The following is a 21,793-nucleotide window of genomic DNA, read 5'->3' on the forward strand; positions in this document are numbered from 1 at the left end:
TGAACTCCCGAGTGAAGGCCGGATATCAAAGCATCACACCTATATTAGAAGCAAATGAATCCTAAAAATTCCAAATTTTTGCTTTACAAAATGAGAAAGATTGCTAAGGGTAGGCAAGAGGGAAGGCCAATAAAAGTAATTTCGGTTAAATTACTTTGCAAACGGGACGCCTCCACGTAGGCCTTCCCCCACGGCAGGCCAATAATTATTGGGCAGGGCCAAATTTAAAGAAGGCAAAGATCAAACATATATACTTGAGAAGACGCTTTTGCTTTGGCAATGCTTGGAGTGACGCCCCTGCCGGATTGCATTTCCACGGCACTCATGAGTGATGGCGCTTCTTGGCTCTTCTTTCGGCGCTGATGTGAGTTTCTTTAACCTCATCTCTTCTTTGTTTTCTACCAAGTTTCATGAGAATCAGCGAGAAATCAACCTTGCATCTTTTCCAAGATATGTTCACCAATTACATCACATCGAGCGCAATGAAGAACGCACTTACAGGAATTTCGTATGGCTTGTTTCCTTCTCATCTATCGCAATTCCACTCCAGCCCTCACGCACAAACGCAATATAAGCAGAAACGCGAGTTATTAGGCATTGGTCTAAGCATTGTCTGCATTGCACTTCAGAATAGACGAGAGGTTTCCTGATTGTATAAAGTAGTGGTCCGTTATCCTCCGTAAAAAATTAGTGCTCTTGTGATTGTCTTCTGTTTCTTGGCCTAGGTGTCACTAAAAAAGAAGCATGGGAATTTTTATAAACTTTGTGTGTAACCTCAACGACGAACAGGTTGGCTCTATTGTTAACGCACGAGTCGACTTCTGTTAGATCAATTTAAGAGAAATTGGATCTACCTTTCATAGCTTCTACGTTAATAAATCGAGGACTAAGATATGACTGATATTTAGGCCAGTTCATGTACTGTTCAAAAAATTGCGAAGCTTGGTAAATGATTGTAGTTGGTCCCAATGTACCAATGACATCTTGGAAGTAAAATCAGCCATTACTGCCTGTCGCCTGCAGCAGCAATCGCTGTATAAATCAGACCTGGTTGTTATTGGTAGGGATCAATGATGCTTACTTACACATTATCATTCCGAATCATCATTAACGTGGTTGTGACATTTTAGTGACTAATCTTCGTGCACTAGAGGAAAACATATAACTACACGCTTAGGTTTTATGGCTATCGTGACCTGGCTTTACGTGTGGGCTATAGGTCTGACCTAGGGTCTTCCATGTCTTGTGGCGTATTGCAAGATGTCTAGCACATTGAATCCTCCTGAAACGTTTGTTGTAACAAGGCTAAGTATGTATGACAAACTTCTATGTCAAAAGTGCCTGTTAGGCCTCATCCTCTGTTCCAAGGTTGCATAGGAGGGTTTTATAGGACTATTTACCATGTTGGCCTATGTTGAGGGCAGAGAGAGAGAGAGAGAGAGAGAGAGAGAGAGAGAGGCCCTGTATAGATCAGCAAACCACGTTCAACAAAGAAGACTAAACTTTACAGTAAAATTTACTACTTTCATCTCCAAGGAACCTGAGTTTCAATGCCGAAGTGTAAATCCACCTGTTATTCCAACCCTGGCCATACCTACACTACAGTTACCGTGGGATGTGTGTCAAACTTGGAAGCCTTGAGGTTTGGAAAACCCTTTAATCAAGACCTATTTAACTCCTAACCATCTCCAACTCATATGACCTAGGAATTCCTTATTAATCCAAATTGACATTATGAATACCTAACCAGCATCTCATCAACTTCTTCGTTAAAGGACCCTGAAGGGGTCAAGGCCTCACCTTTTTTTAAGTTTGTTTCGTTCTAGTTTGGGATCGAGGGTATATAAATATGCTGTAAATATATGTTTGTGTATAAACGTTTATTCGTCCATACATAGTGTGTATCTATATAGGTATGTGGGTGTGCATGTCTTCTTGCATTACTAAATAAATAAAGAAAGAAGACTAGTGAAATAAACAAATAATTAAAATAAATAAATTGTGCATATGCTTATACTTACACTTACCGCACATATATGTACATACCTATGTAAGTACATACATATATACATATATACATACATATTTAGAGAGAGCGAGAAAGAAAGAAAGAAGTATTTGTGAGAAGTGCAGCGGAAATGAACAGAAATCGAAAGAGAGAGAGACAGAGCAAACCTCATACACACCACACTAAGAGGGAGAGAAAGAAACAAGAGAGAACTGCAAGTGATGTCTGGCAAAAGTCCCTCTACTGCTGGGGAAAAACCTTTGTACAACAGGCTGCTCAAGAGCTGGACACAACTGCTCAACAACCTCCAAGATGAGATGAAAAACAAGGGGAGGAGGAAGGCCTATATATAGCCCCCGTTCCCCCCTACTCGGTCTGCATATAGGGCCGACTCAGCTGCTCTCCCTGGCCGACTCACTTGCTGGGGGACCGACCCCCCTCTGCCCTTTATAAAGGGCTGGCACTCAGCCTTACTGCACCTCCTAGGGGGGCGACCCCCTCTGCCGTGGGACCTGCCACATGAGAGGCTGCTACGCAGCCATCTAGAGGCTGCCAAGTGGCCGACCAGCAGGTCAGACCACCTTAGCAAACCACGCCTCTGCTGGGGCCTGCGAAACCGACCTTGCAGTCAGATATGATGCCCCACAGAGTTGCCTACAGGGCCACCTCTCCTGGCCCACCAAGGGCGTCTCCACAGCCAGCCACCGTGGCATACATACAGGCCAAAGAGACCCCTCCATAGGGCCGTACAAGATTGGATCTGAGCCGTCCTGGTCTGCTCCTACTCTATCCTCACAGAGGGCGGGCACACACATGAGGACAGAAGGTTGAAGAAAGGAGAGGGCTGGAGAAGAGATGAAGGGGCTGACAGCCCAATGTACCTTCACTCCTCCCTATCTGTCCCTCAGGAACACCTCCTCTCTGATCTGAGAACACCCTTCAAAGTCACCCCTTGCTGGGCACCCAAACAGTCCACTCCTCGCACACGCTCCTCCCCTCCAAACAGCACCCTAAACCTCCTCTCTGTATGCAGGCTCAACACTCCCTCCGCTCCTTGATCTCTAGCCAACCGTGACTCTGATACCATGTGAGACGTGCAGCGGAAATGGGCAGAAATGGAGAGAGAGAGAGAGAGAGCAAACCTCACACACACCACACTGAGAGGGAGAGAAAGAAACAATATTTTCTGTAGCATTTTCTGCGTGACCAAATTTCTGGTTTCCCCCATATCTTCTGGGATATTAGCAGCTTGTATGCCCCAGAAATTCATCCATTTCCAAGACGTTTATGGAAGACCAAGATCTTGTTCACTAGCATTTGTCTTGCCACACCATGCAGCTCGATAAAAAATGAGACACTAGTGTATAAAGGTCTTGCTGCGAACTCTTTGAGTATGTTATCATCTGGGGTGCACCTCTTCCCCTGGATTGTGTGGGGGAGCATCATGACTTATAGCTTTTCGAAGCCCTTCCACTCATCCTTTCTGAGATCGACTACTGAAAAAGCTCTTGCATATAGCAGGTTGGGTTAGAGAGTTGAAAAAGACTTTGTATTGACATACTGGAATTGCAATGGAAAAATTGTCACTCCCATCACGCTTAATGATGCATGTCCTCCAGTGTAGTGTGCGTGTACCGTCAGTTTCATGGGAACTTGCGGCCTTTGAACGTGCATCCTAAGTGCACTTAGAATTTGACTATCTCAGATGGCTCCCTTGCAACAAGAGGGAATGTTTCATTGGCATTGAAGCTCATAACCTTGGTTCTACCCTACCCAGGTTGAGCCTACCATCCCAGCTCTCACAAAAAACTTGTAGGGCTGCCAAGTGTATTTGGAGCCCCTTGGCTATGTCTTAGATCAGCACTGAAATGGAGATGAGGGTCTGTGCAAGTGTTGATCTCTGTCCACATAAAGTGTCCACAAAAGAGGCCAGCTCATCAATTTATAGTCCAAAGAAGGTGGGGGGTAAGGGAACACCCATGTTTCACTCTAGTGGTCTTGCTCACCTCCTTAGGGAATCCCTGTGTGTACATTGCTTGTGACCCCTCATAAAGAGCCTTAACTACCTGTATGACATCCTAGTGCCCAAAGTTGTGAGATGAGATGACTCAATAGTACAAGCCTTCCAGAAATTTACAAAGCAGCAATATGACCTCTGTTTTTGGTGTCTAGCTTCCTCTATCAGGGCTCTGAGGGTGAAGATGTGATTTAGCGTGGAACGATCCCATTTGAAACCTGCTTGACCATCTGCAGGCATGCCTGCACACTCAACGCATACTCACTGATGTGTATCTCAAATGCCGACTCATATTCCTTGGCCATTAAGTGACCAACCACGACGGCCTGCTAGTTGCTTGTGTCCAAGATCCCTTGCATTGTGGATCTCAATGATGGTCCCATAGACCATATTTTGATCTTCAGTGGACAATAAGAGAATTTATCTATTTGTTTCTGTCTGTCTGTCTGTCTCTCTCTGCCCCTTGGCCCTCCCCCCTCCCCCCTCCCCCCAAAAAAAAGCCCTCCTCTCCATGCACCAATACTGCGCCAGCGTTACCCTGCTGTTGTGCCACCTTCCTTGAATCCTTCCAGGCCCCCCCCTAGGAGGCGCCGTGCCATCACCACGCCTCTAAGAGGCTATTGCTACTGGCATGCCTCCTTGCTAGGGGGCTGCTGCCTGTTGCCCCTACCTCTAGGCACCCGTGAGACCGCTAGGACCGGCTGGGCTGGCTGAAGGGCTAGCTGTTGTGCAGAGGATACATGGGGAAAGCTAGCTCTGGAAAGTGCTATGAAAGCATATATGGCTAGGACACCACCTAAGGCCAGCTCTAATGTCATCACCAACCTTAACAAAATCTGCTTGGTCTTGATTGAAAAATAGAAAATCTGGAAGCTACATTTGTGACCCTGTTAGCTGAAAAATCACAAAGTAGACAAAGTACTTTTTGAAGTGAAGAGGCATGGAGGAACGATGCACAAAGAATGGAGGAAAGAGAAGGCCAAAAGAGAGGAAGGGAAAAGGAGTAAACAGCATGGGAAGCAGCAAGGACTTGCCTCAAAGGTAAAATGCAGGCCGTGTCTACTGAAATACAGCAACTCAAGGACACCAAGGGGACACCGGAGGGAGGATGCAACATCATTAATGAGCTGAAATCTGAGAATGAGAAGCTCAAGAAAGATATGGCAGCTTTGCAAGTAACCATGCAAGGGAAACATGCTGAGTTCATGCAGCAAATCACGTAAGGAAAAGCAGACATACGTGCGTGGAGAGAAGTGGTTAAAAAAGGCACAGTAGCACCCAAAAAGGAGCTCATATCTGAAACATTGGAGGAAGAAAAGAGGCAGAGCAGCCAAACATTGAATGTGCAGGTTAGAGGCCTAACAGTAGGTGACACCCCCATGGCAGATGCTGAAGCTTTGTTTGTCAAGAATGCGGTCAACTTTACATGTGACACAGCCTGGAGGATGGGTAAGGCAGATGCACTGACGAGGCCCATGGTAGTGTGACTACGGACGGCCACATATAGATCCACCCTCATGAGCATGAGGGCAACACTGAATAGTACCAATATTTTCCTAGATAATGATCTCATACTCCTATAGCAAGAGCATAGGAGGGAGGGGATGGTGCGGGTAATGGCAGCAAGGCAGGAAAGGAAATGGGCAGCCTATAGAGATGGCAAAGTACTCATCTGAGAGAGGGCAAACATAACGGTGTTTCACTCGTAAGATCATCAAAGGAGTGATTGTGGATAGTGGATTGGGGACACCTGTGCTTCTAGAAGCAACTAGGGAGAGGGTGGGTGTTAGAAACTCACTGTGCCCACCTGTGAGCCCCCGATTTGAGGGGACAAGGGGCAGTGAGAGGTAGGAGGGCTGGGAAAGAGAGAGACTCAGGCTGGCATCATAGGCAACCAGCACACGGGCTGGTTGCTGCCTGCAACAGCAGAGAAACAGGGGGCCTTGGGTCTCACTTGGAGGCGCCTGCAGCTGCATAGACTGGCTGCACAGGGCACCCTTAAATAGGGGCCTGTGGTAGGCCAAGTCGGCCCAACCAGGGCCACCGACCAGGGCCAACCCTGGTCGGATTTCCAGGGCCAACCCTGGTCGGATTTCCAGGGCCATCTGGTCGGCCACCAGAAAGGGTACCGACCCTGCTGGTCGGTCAACCCAAAGGGCCTGGGCAGTGCCTATAAAAGGCCCACTCCTTCAGTCATTCCAGCATCCAGTGCAAGACTGAAAGCCTCCTTCCAAGGCTGTGCTGTGCACTCAGAGCTGGTTCAGTTTGTGAGAGAGAGTTCCATCAGTTTTCTCCAGCACTTCGCTGAGTTTTGTATTGCTCCCTTGGAGCCAGTTTCTGCCCACCTTCCGGTGGATGAATATACTCTTTCTCTCTCTCCGTTTAAGTTATCTCTGAGTGATTGTTTATTGCATCTGTGATCATCTATCTGAGTTGAGTGTGAGGAAGAGTTGGCGAGATCTGGGGTGGAGGTTTGAGTGATTCATTCCCTCCTATTCTCTAACAGTTGGACTCCCTATCATTCATCCATTCCCTTTTGTTTTGGCTTGATTGGTGCGACTCCTAGGGCTCGTTAAGGGCGCACGAATGCATGTAAATGGATTGGCATTCATGATGAACTTTGTGGTGATGGAGATGGAAAGATCACAACACGCTTAATCTCGTACTCATTGGTTGATCTTTGTTGAGGGTGGAAGCCACGTGATGCGGGCCATCTGTCAAGACCATTATAAAATAATGAGATCATGCATCGTGTCGAGGTCTAAAAGGGCCTGCCCATAGGATATGAGCGGTCCTCGTCTGCAAGATGAAACTCGTAGCATACCTGCCTCTGGCAGTAGGGTGGAATCATCCCTGAAGTTGAGGAGTGGTGCCTGACGAGCACCTGTTCTTGCGTTGGAGTCCCTTACTAAGGGGACTTCCCCGCGGCTAGAGAAGTCAACGATGGACTGATACAGAGCAGCAAATGGGGATGTCTCATCCTCCCCTCGAATATCTCTGGCAAAGTGGGAGGTCTCGGGGGGAAGTAGCAAACTGCGATAAACAAATCTCGGCTATCCACGTGTCGGATCCGAATCCAGAGAAACCTAGAGTGTGCATCTCTCTGCTCCACTGAGATGGTCCCCAAAAGTGTGGACCTGTAAAGGACTACAACTCCTTTTGATCCTCGAAACCCTCTTGTATCCCTTGTCTCATCTTTGTAGGCAGACTCCCATATATACCCGCTAATTGCTGGTAGTGGGCGCTCTGGACTCTGATGTGTCTCTGTGTAAAAGACTATGTCGTGACCTGTATAGGATTCTGAGAAGTTTCTTGGTTCTGACCATAAGGTACCATTATAGTTCCAGATGGTACAGGATAGGGTCTCGGATGTTTGGGTCTCATAGACCCCGTCCCCCTATGCGGGAGGAGATGTGGGTGCTCGACAAGGGCCTGTAAGGAGTCGTCCGTCCCGTACTACTGCCCACTTCCCCTCTTTGTGGGTATGATCCCGCTGTTGCAGCAGGAAATGCCTCTCCTCAACCTGTAGTGGAGTGAGGTTCTCGTTCATGGAGATTGCTGGCTGGTCTCGTAAGGCTGACCTACGATGTAAAGCCGAAAGCCGTGCCTGAGCATCATGGAACCGGATGATAAGGGGTTGCTCTCGGTTGGGGTCCCTCCCAACCCGCCATGCTCTCTCAATCTTGTGCTCAATCGCCCCTAGGGTAGTGGTCACGAAGGCTTGCGCATCTGCCATCGGGGTAGCCTCAGTGTAGGGAATCCCACGTACTCTGGGCTGCATCATGGCGACACAAGTTGGGGCCTGGAAGAGGCGCTGCAGGATAGGCAGGGTGGTGGCCTTGGATGGCCAACCACCTGGTCAAAGAACCACCCAAGGGTAGGGCCCAAGAGGGGCTGTCCTTGGGGCCTGGCAGCAGCTCAAGAGGGCCAGCAAAGGGCCCTTATATAGGGCAGGAGAGGCAGCCAACCAGGCCGACCTGTAGGTCAGCTTGCTAAGTCAGCTGGCAGCCTGCAAGAGTCGGCAAGGGGGGTCTGTACATACATCACTTGGAGCAGCAATCCAAGAGCAGAAATTGTGAGAATAATTAAAGAAATTAGAAATGATTCCATGGAACAAGGGAGGGCTTTTGCATGTGGATTATTTAAGCTCACAAATGGGGGCAACCAATAAAAAGGTGCTAGGAAGCATGAAGCTCAAAGGGGAGAGCAAGAGCAAAAAACTCAGAGAGAGATTAAGTAACGTCCTGAGGATACCCAACATAAACTATGGGACAAAAGTAATTGTCGATCATCAAACTTGTTGCTCTGCAGATATTTATTTTATATACATAAATTTGCTGCCATGCTATGTCTTTGGGCCTAACGGAAGTTTGGCTAGAGCCTATGCCATGCCTATAATCTATCCAAGAATTCGTTTACTAGCAGTCAGCTTGTTTGGTTGGAGAGATGAAAATGCTATGTGCAAGTTGTAGGCATTATGACATGGATGCTGTGTTGACACTCAACAACAAAGGAGAGCGTGTTCCTTGTCTTGGGTTCTTTCTCCATTTGTGCATTTCCACGTCAAGGTCTGTGTTTACACTCAACAACAAAGGAGAGCGTGTTCCTTGTCTTGGGTTCTTTCTCCATTTGTGCATTTCCACGTCAAGGTCATGTGAACTAGTTCTCATTCTGCATATTGGCTGGCAAAGGTGTACTATTTGAATGCATCATAGATTTTCTTTCTTAGTAGCATTATTTAAATTTGGCTCATCGCATATCTTGTCAAGGAGAGCTAATGCATCTCATCCACAAGATTCGTACAATGCACCAACCATTTTCAGTGCCAGGTAATGAACATGTTGGCATTATGCTACCCCTTCAAAGGTAGCATGTTGTTGCTAGTGAGTTTGTACTTTGACCTCTAGCTTTTCTATGATGAACCGTTTTTGTTTTCTTACCACTCTCTTCCAATGTTCGTTAGTGTGATAGAATTACTTTCTGCATCAATGTTGAGTATTAGCGCTTTCCTATCGCTCATTTCCGTAGTTGTGGCTTTCTACATTTGTTTGTGAAGTTAAAAAGGGCTTTCATGCTACCTAGTGCATTTCCCCCCCCATGTGTATTCCACTATAAATAGTCATCAAAGTCCAAGATCAAGTACTGCTACTTGTACTAATGTGAAGGAGATTTATTTGTCTTGAGTCCGTATCAGCATACTATGTGTCTTAACATACAATTGGAGAGCTTCCAAGGAATATGAGAAGGGCATAAGCAACAATTTGGACTTCTTCATCCACTCTTTGTCAATGAAAGGCCAAAGAGAGTCAAGGAACGGTTGCCTTGTTTGTTTCCAATGTTGCTCTTTGTACAACCACTCTGTCAATTCTTGGGAGACTTCCACTTTTTCCACTCTTTTTGTGTTCACTGCATTGTTTTAAATGTTTGTCTATGGTTCTTTATCTTTCATCTATTTGCTGATGTGTTACTCAAGAATGGTGCTATAGACCAGCAAATCTTTACCTTATGCGCCATTTGGGAGCACAGTACTCTAGGATCGAGAGCGATTGTCAAAAGACGGGAGCGGTTTTGCAAGGCTGGCTTGTAGGCGGCTTCTACACCCTTTCCGTGGGAGATATCCGCTGGATGTATAGATCACCACCCTGGTTGTTAGCCCCTGTCCGGAGACTCCCTAGGCAGTATGTTGGGTTCTCCAGGAAATAGACTGGTTATTTTCTTACAACGGGTTGTTTCTCTTGTACTTACCTTCCTTAGCTCCTTTTGGCAGCTGAGTTGTACAGTGTTTTTTAACCATTAATATAAGTTCCTTTCTCTGAAAAAAAATAAACATTAAGAGCAGCCAGCCTACCAGCATACTGTCACGGGGGCGTGACATTCTAAGTACTTTAATGTACTACAAGACTATGACAACTTTGGTTTTAAAAGTCCAAGCGTGGGCTTAATAATGTGTGATTAAATGCGGCATGGTGCCTAGCACATAAGCGTAATTAATCCTTAGGCCCAAAGGCATTCCAAGGAATTAAAAGAGTGGTTGTTGGGAAATGATGACGTGGCATTTTTAATGGGCCCCCTAGAGGGCCATGTACCTTTAGTGGCCCCCCTAGAGTTCCAGGTGGCTCTAGTGCCTTCTACATGCTCCTTTGCCATTCGTGGACCTTCTTGGGCCTTCTGAACTTCACGTGTGGTTTTCTCTCTCATCTTCTTCCTTGGTTGAGATTTTGGACTGGTTTTTCAGCCTCCTTCAGCTGAATTCCGTTTTTCTTCATAACTCCTCACCCGTTTGGATTCCTCGACTTCCGTTTGGCCCGATGGCTTCCCCTGTGTCTCCCCTTCGCAATGATATGCTTTTCCCTCCGTGCGTTTGGTAGAACGAGCAGAGCTGAGCACTTCTTTTGCTGGTCGAATTTGCAAAAGTGGATTTTTCTCGACCTTTATGCTTCTATAGCCTCCTGGGCCTCTCCTCTTGCAAAGCTACAGCTTTCTGTTGAATTTCGAGTGGTCCCACGTGTTGGTTGACTATTTTTTCTCAGTTTTGGAGGACTTTCCAGCGATGAAACTTCTCCAAAATCTTCTCAATGCATTCCTCTTTGAAGCATGCTTCTTTTGAGCCCAAGAACTCCCACTTATTCGCGACAGAAGTGCTTCTTTTCGCATTTTTCAGCGGAATTCTTGCTGGTCGGCTCTTGTAAATGCTCTTTCTTCATGCCTTTGCACTCCTCTTTGGCTGAGAATGCAATTGGGCATTGGCTACTATGTCCTCTTGGCGATTGAGGACTTGGTTCGAGTTTTCAGGGCTTGGTGGAGTTGTGATTTTGTTGCTGCAATTTCTTTTTGCCATAAGCTATTGGTTGGCCTCGTGTGCCGCCTCTTTCCTGGTTCACAGGTGCCCAGGCAGTGTTACATGAGTCATTCTTTGATTGGGTACTTTGCTGATTTTATTTTGGAGCTTTAAAGCTTTGTGAATGCCATCTGGAAACCACTCAAAGAGAGTGCAGCTGGGGTGCAGTGTGATTGCATCTGGACAGCCAATGGAATTGCACTTGGAAAAGAGAATGCCGTTGGATTGAGCCTATGGGTTAAGTGCACTTATGTGATGGTGTTCTATGCTTGAAAGCCTTGCAAAGGCTCAGTGAATTGGGGCTGCGTGCTCAGTTGTAGGGAAGGTCTCCCAGATGCAACTTGTAATCATTTCACTGTGAAATATAAAGAAATACCGAAAGGGGCGCCACGGTGTTTGGGGCCAATCGGGTGCACTTGTCTGTGTTTGTTGAGTAGGGGCATTCTAGCCTCCATCCCTTTTTCAGTGGTTTTGTTTGTGAACAAATGGGTAAATGCGAAATGGTGATCATGCAATGGTTAATGGTTGTGATATATGCTTTGTGAGCTGTAAATAAGTGCTGAAGTGATTAAAGGTTTAGTTCCACTGCCCTCTGAGTGATTAGAGGCTGGTTTCACATACCAACTTAGATTGCAACCTCAGGTTAATCTCCAAGACGAGTGTGGGCTTCTATTCACCATGATTGCTAGGACTTTTTGGTGACACCCTTTGAAGATGGGAATGATATTGTAGACTTGCCATCCTTTAAGTGCGCGCGTGCTTATTTATGTTTTTGAAAAGTGTGTATCTTTTGGCCGATTTCTTTTGGTGTTTTACATGCCTAATCTAAAGGGATAAGATTTGCATAGCCTTTTATTTTATGACTCCATTTGGGAGCTCTTTTGCAGGTAGGTTTGCGGTTGCTTCTATCTCCGGCAACATCAAATGTCATATTGCGGACAACATGGTAGGTCCAAATAAGTTCACCTCCTTTTCTTATGTGAGATTTTTTAAAAAATGTCATATACACAATTTATTGGTTTCTTGCTTTAGCATCTTTTTCATTGTGATAGATCTAATATGTTTCTCATAATTATAGAGTTAGCTTTCCCAACCTATGCATTTTTAGTACACTTTTGATGGGATTATTTCATTGGGCTATTTTGTTTAACTTGTGATTGCAATTGTAAAGAAAATTATTGGTTTTATAGATGACATGCATTTGGAGTTGGAAAAGGACACATATAAGACCCGAATTTTTTACAAAACATGAAGCATATTCGTGCTTCTTTACTCTCATCCACCAGCTTATGTAATGTATTGAGCTAGTGTCTTATAGAAACATTCTAATCTGTATTCATATATAGCTTCCACCAACTCTTGGCTGCAAAGTTCTTTGTCAGCAAAAACTCTTGACCCAATTTGTTGATTGACTTGCCACTATTTAGGAGATTTAGGACTATTAGGAGAGATTTGAGAGTGCGTAGAAGAGATACATAACAAAAGAAGTGCGAACTGAGGTATTATCGCATGCTATGAGTAGAGACGGGTGGGCATGCTACTATTGGAAGGGGAAACTCTATCTCAACACAGGTCTTGGTTCTCTAACCTAACAAGATTGGTCATGAGTACTAACACATGAAAAATAGAATGTTGACACAATTGCCTTGAATAGAGGAACACCCTTTGTCCCATAGACCTTGTTGGGTCATCATAACATGGTACTTTCCCATGTAAACTCAGGTAGCCTGATCCTGGAGGGTAACCTAACCAGATTTATTGAAAATAAGTTAAAGTTACTGGCTCTCAAGGCATTATTAAGAGTTTGTTGAAAAAGATATAATGATGTTACTTTCCATTAGGATAAAGGGATTAAAATGGGGACCTCACCCCTATGCTGGCGTGAGATATTCCAGAAGGGACGAGATTCATCATTTAATGGATCCTTGCTATACAAGAACTGGCATCTTTTGTATGTGACAATCAAAGACACCAGAAGGGGCCTTCATATAGGCTAAGGTCCAGTATTGACATCTTACAAGCATTTTGTAAAGAACAACGTCACAACATAGTAAGTCATGATACGCCAATTAAAAATGACATCATGCTGATGGAAATCTCTTTATGTAGGATCCTACATTTTTCCTGTCTAACAAAAAAGGCTGTGTAGACTCATGTCTTAAAGAGTTTGTATCTTGTATCTACCTGATTTGCTGATATGTCCAAGGTGCTTATCCTCAATGTTTCCTAAAGGGAATATTTGGCAATCTCTGTCCTCCCTTGGTCCTTCCATTTGCTTATCTTCACCTCAGTGTCATAAGATCTAGTTTTTACTTTGCATATTAACTGTCTCTTGTTGAGAGAAATCTTCTCAGTGAGAACTCGAACATCGGGTTAATTTCTGTTCTGTAGAAGGCATTTGGCTTATGCAGTATTTTGTCAATGACTTTATGTGTTACAAGCTCTTTGATAGCAATATCTTCGTCGGTAAGGTTTGGCACGTTGCCCCCCCAATATTCTATCCACCCAATTCACATACCGTACACTAACCTTTGTGTTTGGTTGCCTCCATTGGCCTACATGGGAGTTTATCCATGTCCATTTTCACAACTGGACAAGCTAGCAAGTCTGAGCAGCTTGGGCAATTTGAACTTCTGCTTCCAGATTGACGTGACTGTAGATCCATAGCTCCAAAGAAACAGCAAGGGCAGATTCTACAAGAACAAGGGAAGTTGCCATTATGTTGCAAGGCAGGTCGCTGTATTGTGGTTTAGCTAAAGCAACCTCCAGTAGTGACTTCCACAACTTCAGGACAGGGAAATGGCTGGTCTGGATTTGCAGTGAGGTAGCTATATATGCATTGGAGGTTACCACATTGTTTGCTCCAACCCATTTGTTAGGATTTTCAGTGGGTCAGTCAACCCCGGGTCTAGGGACGGGTTAAATGTGAGAAACTTTACCGAGTGAGGGGTGCCTGTGTTGCTAGCAGACCAATGACCAGAGCCTCCCCCTCAATCTGCACCTGAGTTTGTTGAGTTGTGTGGGGTAGCAGTGAGGATGCTGGAAGATATTGGCCTTCCTAGCTTACCAGACGGTGTTTTATAATCTGTAATCAGCAACATTTACTCTTTCACTGACTGGATTCCCTTTTCCCCCCTCAACATTTCAACTCATGTAGGCATTAATTGTCTCGCTGTCTTTTGCTTCTTACTTCAAAATACTCAATTTGTAGATTGAATACATTTTTATTGCTGCATGCCTTTATGTACAGGTGCAGTCAAGGACATAGGAAACACGATGTAGCCTAATAATGTGTCGAAGCAACTTGGATCAGATTGAATTCATCTCTGGACTAGGACCTTTTGCTTAATGTGACCGAATAGTTTTCTTTAAAATAAGCATGTAGTGATCAAGTTTGTAATTATCATTGTAAATTAAATAGTATAAGCTTCAGAATAGTTCCATAGTGACTGTCTAATGCACCACACCAAAATTGTGCTTCTGGGTCTTTTATTCTTGTGATTCATGGAAGACAACTAATAGTGTTGATTCTCATTACTTTGTTTTTTGCAGTGTTGCTGTGGGAGTTGGCTTTCCTGTCTATTCAACCTTCAAGGCAATCGAGCGAAAAGATCAACATGAGCAAGAAGAATGGCTAGTCTATTGGGCAGGTGAGCAGGGTTCAGCTTGTTTCTCAAGCTGATAAGCAACTGTTTAATCAAGATGCCTTATAATGGTGAGGTGAATTGGTAGTGTGTGCGTGTGCACTCATTTGTTTTGGCATTTCCATGATTCTCATGATTTCTTGTTTATGCTTCAGCAACGACTTATGGCTCGTTTTCCTACAACTAATTTTGGCAAGCTATTCTGGATCTTTGGTGTTCATCCTGTTAGAATAGGGATTTTTTCTTTTCTTTCATTGGGTATGTTATTGGGCACTATGGACACAATGGAAGGATCATAATCATAGAGTCTTGGGTGACCCTTCTCTATCTAAGTTCCAATTCTTCCATGCTTCCCTACAGCAATCATTCTTTGATTGCTTGCATGCATGGGGTCTGGATTATCCTGCTTTTTTGTCCTATAATGAGATCTTTTGATGTGTAATTACTTGTCCCCTCTTTTTTGGGGAACAATTTCACAGCTTCTTGTAATATAATACAAATGCATTTCAAAAAAAGGTGTGTGTGTTGCATGGGTGTGTGCGCGCACACACTCACACACACTTTTTTTTATAGTGAAAGCTTTGATTTATTATATAACTATATTGTGTGGCTGCCATAGAAAAGGGAAGCATAGAGCCATTATCATGAATAACATCAGTAACAATATTGATCCCTTTAAAAGAAATAAAGTAGGAACGATGAGGTTCCTGTAAAGCAAGCGGAGGCTAACATTTTTTGACCAATGAATGCTTTTAGCTCGCAAAGAGTTACCCATCAGAGATTGTCGACCATGCCATTCAAGGTGAGACAGAATATGCTTTCAATCAAGAAGCAAGTTGGAGACCATAGGGCAGCCATGCGAAGTGCCATCAATGCACCCAAACAAGAAATCCCACTGAGTGGGTTGCCAATGACCAAAAGCAGGAGTACTAATATGTGTGACCAGAGATTGAATCATGAGAGCCGAGGGCTGATCACCTTTTAGTAATTGCAGCAACATTTTCCTCCTGTGAGCTAGGATGTGCACCTGGATATTAGTGATATTCAATCCTCCATGCATTTTAGGGGAACAAATTCAGTGCACTGAAAGCAATCTGAGACTTTTTTTGCCATGTTTGAAACGCCAAAAGATTTTTATAATGACAGACATAAAGGAATCAAGATTTGCCTTGGTGAACATGATCAAAGGCAAATTAAATTGAATGTACGCCACAAGAATGGACTGCACTATTCGGAGACGAACATGTAAAGGCCAGGTTGCCAATTTCCAATATTCAAGCTTTTTCCTGAGCTTGATTAGAACCCAATCAATTTGCTGTCAACGAGTAAGTCCCCAGCCCAAAGGATAACCAAGGTGTCAAACTAACTGAGTGGGTGGGATGATCTCCCCTGGCCATAAGAGACTGTGCCAGTCTTTAATATGCAATGGGAGCAGCTTAGACTTTTGAAAGTTAACATGAAGGCCAGCTGCCAAACCATAAACTGAAAGGGCTTGCATCAAAGCAGAAAGATCAGGCTGAGTATTCCTTGGAGTAAAGAAAGAATCATCAGCATAGGCCTGAGCAACCATGCTGCGATTTTCATCCAGTTCCAAACCATGGAGAGAATCTGTAGCCACTAGATGATCAATGTATTGCAGCGTAGGATGAGTAGCAATGGCATACAGTAAGGCACTAAGGGGACAGCCTTGACGAACCGAACTGCGAAGAGTCCATTCTTCAGAGATGTCTCCAGAAAGAATACAAGCAGCATTGCTATCCCTGTAGAGCCAATAATAACCTGCCAATAAATAACCTGCTGTATTTTTATTCCAAAGCCCAAGGATTGCATTGTTTGCGAGATGAATTCCCATTGAACTGTGTCAAAAGCTTTGGCAATGTCAATCTATAAGAGCAAAACATCTTGCTGCGTGTACTTGGCATATTCAATTCCAACATAAGCATTGGCAATATTGTCCATGATATGCCTATGAGGAACAAAGCCATATTGAGAAGGATGCAGCTCATCATGTAGATAGCCTTTGATATGGTCAATAAGCATTTTAGCTATGATCTTGTAAATGACTAGCATGAGCGTGATTGGTCTCCATTTAGTGATAAAATAAAAAATTTGCTTCTTAGGAAGGAGCTTTACCAATCCCTTTTTCCATGACAGGGGCATTTGCTGATTTTCCCAAGCTGAATTAGCCATTTGCAACAGAGGGGATTTGAGGCTATCTAAGAAAGCAAGAAAGAATTCAATAGTGAGGCCATCCCATCTTGGATATTTCCATCTACCACAGGATTTAACTGCATCTGACAATTCCCTCTTAGTGAAGGGAAGTTCTAGTTTCAAAGCTTGAGCTTGAGAAAGAATTGGATGGACATGCTGTAAAAGAAGCTGACGTGCAGACAAAATCTCAGGAGAAGGAAGGTCCACATGCCCAAAATGAGAGGAGAAGTGCTGCACACAAAAATTAGCAAGTTCAGAGCGAGATGAAGACCAAGAACCATGAGGCATCCGGACTTGACAAATATTTGCAGCCCGCCGTTTGTAATGCAAACTTTTGAAGAAATGCTTCGAAGAGCAGTCTTTATCCAAAAAGGCCTTTTGTCGAGATCGGGTTTCCCATTTAGCAAGTTTTCTTCGATCATTTGATTGGAGACAGAATTTGGCTTGACATAAGTGCATGCTTTCATATGAAGACAAAGGCCGAAGGTGACTAAGCTTAGGTAGGTTTTGGCAAGTGAATTAGTATGCACAACAGTCTCCATGTGGCTCGCATAAATGATTTACCATAATCCCGAATCACAGCTTGCATTCGAGCAACAAAAGCTTGCCATGCATAATCCAGAGAGGCTGAATTGCATCAGAGACCATAGCTTTAAAATCAGCATGCTCCAGATAACTGTCATTCACCAACAAAAGCCTTCTGCAAGGCAATTTGTCATTAGGAAAATCATGCATGGAGAGCCTCAACCAAAGAGGTGCATGATCAGAATACGAGAAGGCATGATCAACCCAAAGTTGACAAGTAAAGGCATCACAATGTTGCAGATCAACCTGATACCATCTGTCCAGGTGTGCCTGATAGGAAGATTGAGCATTGTGTTGAAAGGTATAGCCCGGGAGTGTGGGCTGTAATTCCTTCCAGAGATCCACCAAACAACAGCTGAACCAAAAAATTAGACCATGCCTGTTGTTCAAAAGCCAACATATGAGTGTGGCCCGAAGTATTATCTCCCGGTTGCGGAGCATTGTTGAAATCACCATAGATAAATGCAGAGTCTCTCCACGGATAATTATGCATGGCATCCCAAATCAATGGTCGACCATTGGAAGATTGAGGGGCATAACCAGATGCAAATTCAAATATTTCTCCTTGAAACAGGCATTGCATTATAATCCATCTACCATGGCAATCATTGAGAGCCACAACAAGCTGAAGATCATGCCTCAATAAAAAAGCCACTCCAGAGAAAAGAGTGCTCCCCAGCATAGAAAAATATCATAACCAGCAAAATGTCCTGCGTGACCAGCAAACATACCAGCAAACATGTGCTGGTTATGTTCCTGCAAAGTCACTATGTGTGGCTGCAATTGTCTGATATACATCCACAGAAGTTTCCACTTTCTATGATCACACAAACCTTGTACATTGAGTGTAACACATTTGATGTGGTCAAGCATATTTAGAGCTATGGGACAGTTATGTACATCAATAAACAAACTGACTATGTCTGCATCTCCACCTCAATATCTGGACCTGTGCACATGACAACTGTGTGTGTGTGTGTGTGTGTGAGAGAGAGAGAGAGAGAGAGAGAGAGAGAGAGAGAGAGAGATTAACGTCCACCACAGGAGGCCTCGCGGGCCTATGGGACAAATTACACAAAAAGGCGAATTCATACAAGCCTCAGTGGGCTGATGTCTCGTATGTGTGTCTGTTGAGCTGTCTCGCGCTGCGGTGGGGGACGCGGTCTCCTCGCTCTCTGGACTCTCTGGGCTATGTCCATAGTGACCCCTTGTCTATGTTGGTCCCCCCTGAGGAAAGATGTCATAGATTGGACCTCAATAGAGTGTACTTGGAGACTCTCTGTCGCACATGTGGTCTCTGTGTCCCTCTCTCGGTGGTGCTGTGCTGGCTTTTCATCTAGATTGCTCTCATGTCCTCCTCCTCCACTTCACTGTGTCCGGGGCTGACTCAAATGTATAGAAGTCTGTGATGTGTCGCTGTGTCTGGTCATCCTCTATGTCCTATGGTGGTCTGGCCATCTCTTGCTGGTCTCTGATCTGTTGCAGAAGCGTCTCTCTGTGTTGGGGCATCTCCATCAGATAAAGCCTGACACACACCTGGTCATGGAAATGGATCAGTCGTGACAAAGGGCCGAAGCCACTCCTCTCTAGGTAGAGACAGTGGTAGCGTCCCCGGATCTTGTAGTAGGTTGGGCAAACACAAAGAAAATGCTCCTTTGTCTCAACCGCCCCCAGCGTACATAGCTTGTAGAACCGCTGCTCTCTGGGTATACCAGCTGCTCTCCTTGCCTCGATCCTCAGCTGATGGGACCAAACCCGCATCTGACCAATGGCAATCCTCAATGCATGGGAGACTCCTCTGTCCTCCTCGAGATGTTGGGGTTTGATGATGAATCCCTCCTCGGATACTCTCAAGAAGTGGTCGCGATAAAACTGGGTCTTGGTGGGGAGCTCCTGGTCCTCCTCCCAAGTCCGGGATGTGTGAAGTTGGAGGAAGTCTATGTAAGAAAATAATACAACGTCTGTGCTCAACAGATAACAGGATCTCGTACGCAAGAGAGAAAACAAGATAGTATGGAGAATCAAAAATTTGATTACAGTAGAACTGATACAATAGATGGCGCTGCCTCCCAACCGTGCGCTCCTGTGAAAGAAGCTTCGATGGTGTGCTGGAAACAGTAGAAGACGGAGGCTGAATGCTAAGGAATCAAGGTTGCTGTAGCCAGTGATAAAATGGGCGTCATGGGCTTGCTCTTATATAGCCACTAGTCGTAGTCGGTTAGGCTCAATTGGGTGGCCGACCCAGTCTGCCCAAAACGGTCGACTGGGGATCGGTCCCGAAATAGGCCACCGACCATACGATAGAACCGGTGCGCAAAACCGAGCAACTAACCTACCGTCTCCGTTTGGCCCACAGCCATCCGAGATCATCTGAGGCTCCAAACGGGCCCCGCAACCCGAGAGTGGGCTGCCCCGGGAAATGCTCCGTCTACCCTCAGTGCGGTCAGTCAAGGGATGCCTTCTCGCACTTGCATGTAGCCTAGTTGGCGGTGTGCCAACTCTATCTGAAGCCGTCCAGCCATCAGGCCACACATGGCCCCCATCTGGTGTCCAAACCAGGACCTACCGGATAACCGAGCTACTCAAATGCCTTCTCCTCATATGGGGGGCTTACAAGTAGAGTTAGCTGGTTCCCGCGTAGTTACATGAGAGTGGAGCATTGATATCTGACAGTCTAACCGTATGATACAATTAATCTCATCTTGCGGGATTGACTTAGGAAGGCGCATCCATGCTGTATTGAAAGGGGGGAAGCCTGTCCATCTGGATACTGTGCTTGGCAAGCCATGTGGATATGCGTGCATACCATGTATTTGCCCCGTTCTCTGCTAGTCGTCTGGATGACTCTAGGGCCATCCTCGGAAGTCTCCAGTGAGGTAAGTCTTAGACTCTGTGGATGAAAATCTGGTCTGAAAGATGGCATCAACTGGGCGGCTGGTTGTGGAGAAGCAAAATGGGCAGGAATGGACGGTGGATGCGAAAGGGCTGCAAGGAGAGGCGAAAATGAGGCAGCAACAAAGGCGGATGTGCAGAAACCCTAAACGGGTAGAGGAAGGCTGAAAGGAGGCAGAAATGAGCAGAGCTGAGGCGTCTGCAAGAGGGAGGAGGCTGAGCAAAATTAGGGTTAGGTTAGGGCAGGGAGGTCATGATGTGGTAGGGCAGCTATGGCAGGGCTAAGCTGCTCTGTTACCATGTTAGAAACATCGTGTGTGTGTGAGTGAGAAAGAGCTAGGGTGTGAAGAAATGGTAGACAAGCGTAGAATCCACTTCATTCATTCATCATCCTCACTAAATGAGTCAAGTGAAGTACAAGCCTTATAGGCTACACACTCACACACTTGCACCACCTGCATATGGGATATGTCCCATAGTCTCACTTGGCACTCACACATGACTCACACATGAACTAGTACTAGATCTCCTAGTACTACAAAACAACACATCACGTCCACACACTCTTGGCTTTGATATCTCCAACATCGGTGCTGCTGTATTGTGTATCTGCAATACTTCGTGTATGATTTCCTGCTTTCCTTGTCCTTCCCAGGCATTTGTTTTCCTCTCTAGAGCTGCAAGTTTGAGCTTGAGCTCACGGATTTCCTGCTGTAAGTAATAGATATGCTCTTGTGGGTCTATCATGCTCCCCATGCTCTTATGTCATAAATAGTTCTTTGCATAAGGGGAAGGCACCTTTGCAAACATGTATTGGGGGGCCACAATGGAGGAGTATGAAGCTTTGGCCGAAGTGGAGGTAAAAATCTTGACCTTGGGGGAAGTCATTGGTGCCTTGATATCCCCATCCATGCTGGCCTGCATATATTTTGGCATCGGGTTGGGTTGGGGGTTCTGCCCCTAGAGCTAGATATGCCTTGCTAACGAGCTCCTCCTAATGGCATGGATCTCTCTTGGCAAGCCTGTTGTACGGTTGTACGGTGCGCCTATTGTACAGTGCCATTGTACGATTGTACGATTGTATGGACCTGAGTGTACGGCTTTGGAGCTAGGTGGCTAAACAGGTTGAGCAGAGGAGCAGACGGGCTGAGCGAAGAGGAGGGGAGCTAAGCAAAGGAGACAGGCTGAGCAGAGGAGCAGATGGGCTGAGCGGAGAGGAGCTAACGGGCTGAGTGGAGAGAGAGAGAGAGAGAGAGAGAGAGAGAGATGTATTAACGTCCGCGGAAGTCCTCACGGGTCTATGGGACAAAGTGCACAAAAAAGTAGACTCATACAAGCCTCAGTGGGTTGGAGCAAAGGGCGTGCTAGGGCCCTTGTTGAGTAATCTATGCTAGCAAAATCATCATAATCATTATCAATCAAGTGCAAACTGAATCAAGTCAATCACGGAGCTAGGACTTAGAAACCGAAGCTCGGCATAGTGATGGCTCTCTGATGAGCTGTGAATATATCTCGTATTTGCGTCTGTTGAGCTGTCTCGCGCAATGGCGAGGGGTGCGGTCTCTTGGATCTCTAAAGTCTTTGGGCTATGTCCAGAG

At 45.3% G+C, this 21,793-nt stretch overlaps 1 protein-coding gene across 1 annotated transcript in view; it reads left to right on the forward strand.

The window, feature by feature from the left end:
- The first annotated feature begins 200 nt into the window (after positions 1-200).
- The window catches only part of LOC147890494 (HVA22-like protein k), a 62,122-nt gene continuing 40,529 nt past the window's right edge, over positions 201-21,793 (forward strand). Inside the window, exons 1-3 of the mRNA XM_087390917.1 lie at positions 201-364; positions 11,751-11,809; positions 14,416-14,513. Coding sequence (XP_087247043.1) covers positions 332-364; positions 11,751-11,809; positions 14,416-14,513 — 190 coding nt within the window. The 5' untranslated portion in view covers positions 201-331. The remainder of the gene's footprint in view (positions 365-11,750; positions 11,810-14,415; positions 14,514-21,793) is intronic.

Source organism: Dipteris shenzhenensis, chromosome 19, assembly GCF_047967505.1.
Source record: "Dipteris shenzhenensis isolate YYH24624 ecotype China chromosome 19, Dip_SZ_1.0, whole genome shotgun sequence".
In the NCBI taxonomy this organism is placed as follows: Eukaryota; Viridiplantae; Streptophyta; class Polypodiopsida; order Gleicheniales; family Dipteridaceae; genus Dipteris; species Dipteris shenzhenensis.